Genomic DNA, 4,845 nt, shown 5'->3' with positions numbered 1-4,845 from the left:
AACATTCTTATTCGAAGGGACAGATTGTAGTTTTTTGACGCGGCTCCGTATGTGTTAAAATTTGTTTGCAAATTATTGTTGACTTTATTGCTTTTTGAACGTGTAAAAAATATTAGACATTAGAGGAAATATTAAACTAATGTAAATTAGTAGCAGTAAATTTAGGTATTTGATCTGAATTTTCAGATCCTATGGAAAAAGCAAAGAAATAACGAAAAATCAACAATAGCACCTGCTGAATTATATATATTTAATATTTTTATAGATTGTATTATCAGTAATTTGACAACTAAATTTAATGCAGCAAAATAAATAAATAATACATTCAGTTTCATGTGGTTCTTCTTAAAAGAAAATTTAGAAAAAACAGTATCAAATCTATCCCGAAAATATTTTTTTTAAATATGTCATTTCAGTAAAATAATAATGGAATACATTTTCACTAGTAGATATATATTATTATTAGTGAAAATATAAATTATCTGGCAGGTACTAGTACAATTATATGATTTCAACTTTTATATATGTAGTAATATATATATTTACATAATTATCATTATTTATTCACATCCGATGTATAAATGTTACAGTGAATGTGTATTTTTTAGTAAAGTCCACTAGTCCAAATACATTTTCATCATTAGATATATATTTCTATTAGCGAAAATAAAATTTAACTAATATGCTGCTCTAAAATGTCTATGGAGCTCAATTTAACAGTTGCGAAACGTTCATTTGCTGTTCAAACGCAAACCTAACCTAATGAAAGTTGTAAAGACTTTTATTATGTCAAGACATACATACATCGCATCTCACATATTGCTCCAGTCTGCAGTTCGATATTACACTATATTTTAAAAATATGATAGCTATCCTTACCGATATTACTATTAACTTCTAATATAAAAGGACTAATTAAAGTGTATTCAAACTGAATTTTGGTCAATAGGAGAGCGCAAAAACAATTATCACTTCTCAGAAGGCAAAAATCCACATCAAAAGCAATAAAATCGTGTCGGCGCCGTCGCAGTGGGAACGCTCGGTAACGAGCGTTCCCACTGCGACGGCGCACATAAGGCCGAATCATCAATTTACGACGACAAAAATATAAAACATGATTTTATTTGATATTCTGATCAGAAGTGCTTATGAGGAGACTACTTAATAATTATCTTTCAAAAAAATAGTTAGTTGAGGTCAGGTACTTATAGTTTTCTAATTTAAAAAAAAAAAAGTTTCATATTAAATTATATCTGTATTTTGATATAATGAGATAGGTACATAATTTACAATTTTGATTAAAATATTATTTTACATCCACATAATCATCTTTATCATCATCATCAGACTCCTGATCACTATTACTCTCAACTTCATCACCACCACAGAAAGTAGGCAGTCTTAGCATACTTAATACAACTTCATTGAATTGTGTTTTTTGTTTTTTAGGTTTTTTTCGTTTATTTGTCACAATAGGGTCCGATGCTACTAGCATCCAGTTAAATATGTCACTATTGGTGTTGATTCTTGAAGTTTTTCTGGAGTGATATTGTCTTAATTTTTTATAGTCTTTATGGGCTGACTCAATTGCATCTTCTGACAGTTGGCCTATTGGCAAGGGTAAAGATTTTATAATATCAGCTCCATGTATTAAGAGTTTGTGAACACTAGCACTCATTTTGTACCAACCATAAAGTGAAATGGCTATTTGTGCTGTTTCAAAGCAATACTTTTTAAATAGTTCTTCTTTGACGTAGTGCCCACAAGAAATGATGGAAAGTATGTTTGAGAATCTTTCTATTAATTCTTTGTCGATTCCAGTTATTTTTGAAACAAGCAAAGGATTCTTGAAAAAGATTCGTGCTGTGTTACCGTCATTGCTATTGCCTCCACCTTGTTTTGGTTGATCAACAACGAGGCCCATTTCTTGATAAAATTCAGTCACTATTATACTTTTTCTATCCCTTACTTTTTCTTTTGCAAATTCCCCTCTTGCTTGCCACTGCTGTAATTCTAATTTATATGCAATATGCAGTAAATATTCATAACATCTAAGATGTGCATGTAGTACAGAAATGCCATATTTAAAGGTGTCTTCATCACAGACTCTGTTCTTTTGTATATCTAGATCATTTAGATCTTTAGGAGTAGCCTTACAAATATTGCACGCTTGCGAACTTGAAGTATCAGTTAATATGTTTACAGTTTTTCCATCAAGCATCGTACATATTGGAATATGTATGAATTTTATTGCCTTAGTCCCTAGAACAATTACTGTGGGTTCTAATTGCAATATTTGTGTTTGTACTTGGTTGTATTCATATTTCACATTTTGGACATTTTCTCTTTTTATTTTGAAGCTAATTGGACGGCAATACCTTGTCGATGATGGTGTCGGGTTTTTCCAATATATTTTTTTATTGCTTTTGTTAGGTTCACACATTTGTAGTGGCACAATCGTACATAAAATTATGTTGGAATCCGCATATTTTGAATTGTTTGCGAAATTTTGTTTATATATACTGTGTCCACCACTGCCATCTAGACCCCATTTATAATACATTTCGATTGTATCACAGTCCTCCGAAATATTCTGCAGAATCACATCAGCTTGTACTTGTGCCAGACGTTGTGTAGTATGCGTCAGAAGATCCAGCAGTGGTACTACAGCCTCATTTTCTGTAACCTTAATATTTGAAGGATAACATTTTTTCTTTGCCTCTACTATTGCATGATATGAGGGATAAATATCAGCCCCTCTTTCTTTTGCTCCAAATCGCATTGTCATATATCCTTCTTTTGTCAACCCAAGATCCACTATAAGACCTAAAGCTTCTTCAGGACTGTACGGTCTTATAGTAGTAGCAGATGATGATGTATCATGCACCACTTTCATTTTTTTTAGTCTTCTGGGCGTAGATTGGATAGCTAATTTTACAAGTTGGGCTGCAGTTCTCTTGCCTGATTTCACCAAGCTAGAACCTGCAGCCAAGCACAGTTTTTCTGAACTGTGATTTGATATAATTAATTCAACGTGTCGTTGCTTACTGCGCTGAGAACTCTCTTCGAACAATTTTTTTGGTCTGCCGCGCCTCTTTTGCTCTGAACGATTTGATGCTGATGACGGAAGCTGTGATGGTTGTACAAGTATCTCCGGGAGTTTTAAGTCTTCATCAAGCCATTTCATGTGCTTGTTGTTAAAACGCTCGTACATGTAATTACAACCACGCCATTTCGTCAAAAGCTTTGTGATAAACATTTTGACTATAAGTTTTATTTGTTTTGTACAATTTTCAGAAAGTTCACTAGCACCAAACTTATCCAAAATATACCGTAATAATTGTTCATTACACTTTAATGACGATAATTTGTAAAACTGTTCATTTTTTAACACTAAAAATAGTTCTTTTCTCTTAATCTTCACTTCCTTAAGAGCAGGATCGCCACGACTACCTGAAAATAATAAGCTCGATTTAACAAAGGGAGAAGGAGGGGGACTTGAATTTTACTTTTTTATATTAACTATGAGATATTTCTTCGAACTAGTAAAAAAAAATTAGTGTACTTTTTGGAACTTTTTTTATAACTCTAGCTTAAGTTAACATTTCAATATTTTATTTAAACAAAAATTGTATTTCATAAAACATATATTATATCTATACTACGTATAACTGTTACGTTAACAATAATTTAATATTAAAGTATATACCTGAAGCTTCAATATCCATGTTTAAAACCTTGTGATTTCAAATTTAGGAAAATAGGACGAGCGTAGTTACTCCGTCGACAATTCAGGCGCAACTGACCGATATTGGCCGTGCGGAAGATAACCTAACTTTGCAGGCACGTGCCAGCACGTGGGTGTTGCACTAACAAAAAAAAAATACGGAGCATTGCGGACTGGTTAATAAAGAACGTTTTAAAAATATTTGTGATTAATTTGAAGAGAATACTTTTTCGTATTTTTGGCGCCGTAATTTAGTTAATTGGCCTTATGTGCGGCGACGGCACGATTTTATTGCTTTTGATGTGGATTTTTGACTTCTGAGAAGGGATAATTGTTTTTTGCGTTCTCCTATTGGGCAAAATTCTGTTTAGATGTACTTTTTTCGGTTCTATATTGCTATAAAATTGAAATTTAAATTTGACTCGGACTTCTAATTCACTATATGGCAACACTGAGCAGTAAAGAATTAATTGTAATATTTCGCATAAAATATGATTTCAGAAAATATGTCGCAAAGGAAGCTAAGTTTCAAATTTATTTGTAGCGTAGAAAGGGTTAATTCATACATATTAATATTTATTAAAAAAATTATAAATACATAAAATGCCATTTTTGACATGAGGCCCGGAAGCATTGTATCACCAGGGCCCGGGCTCGCTCTCGATGGCCCTGCCTACTTGATATGTTCTAACCTTAAACATAAATACAATCATTATAAATTATAAAATAGATTAGGAGCAAAGGTTTACACCTTTGCTCCCAATTCATAATAATAACAAGGTTTTTTAACTCACGTACAATATGTAAAAGGAAATTGGGTTTGAGACCATATTCTTATATAAAAATAATGTCAATAAAATCAAACGTCAAACTAATGGACATAATGAAATATGATTGCGTCGCGACTTTTGCCGTTTTGATAAGTCAATATAATTGAGCGTATGAATGGAAACGTCAATAGTAGACAGTCATTCAGCAGAATGGCTTTTTGTCGAGTTACGTTATTTTGAAATGTTTCTTGTTACGGTCAAACGCGTGGTCAGTAATTAACTTGCATGTGAAAGATTTGAGAATAATCTCACGTGTGCAAGGTAAATAGGTCAGCAGCTACTTAGCGT

At 32.3% G+C, this 4,845-nt stretch overlaps 1 protein-coding gene across 1 annotated transcript; it reads right to left on the bottom strand.

Moving 5' to 3' along the window:
- Window positions 1–1,244: 1,244 nt before the first annotated feature.
- Window positions 1,245–3,968, bottom strand: LOC148230416 (uncharacterized). The gene is made up of 2 exons (XM_088195423.1): window positions 3,710–3,968; window positions 1,245–3,453 (listed from the first exon to the last, which is right to left on the bottom strand). Exons 1-2 carry the CDS (start codon window positions 3,726–3,728, stop codon window positions 1,307–1,309), a joined length of 2,166 nt encoding a protein of 721 aa, XP_088051549.1. The 5' UTR covers window positions 3,729–3,968; the 3' UTR covers window positions 1,245–1,306.
- Window positions 3,969–4,845: the final 877 nt, after the last annotated feature.

This window comes from Plectrocnemia conspersa, unplaced genomic scaffold, assembly GCF_051122295.1.
Source record: "Plectrocnemia conspersa isolate PC_06_02 unplaced genomic scaffold, ASM5112229v1 ptg000010l, whole genome shotgun sequence".
Classification (NCBI taxonomy): Eukaryota; Metazoa; Arthropoda; class Insecta; order Trichoptera; family Polycentropodidae; genus Plectrocnemia; species Plectrocnemia conspersa.
This window is presented reverse-complemented; position numbering and strand designations above follow the sequence as displayed.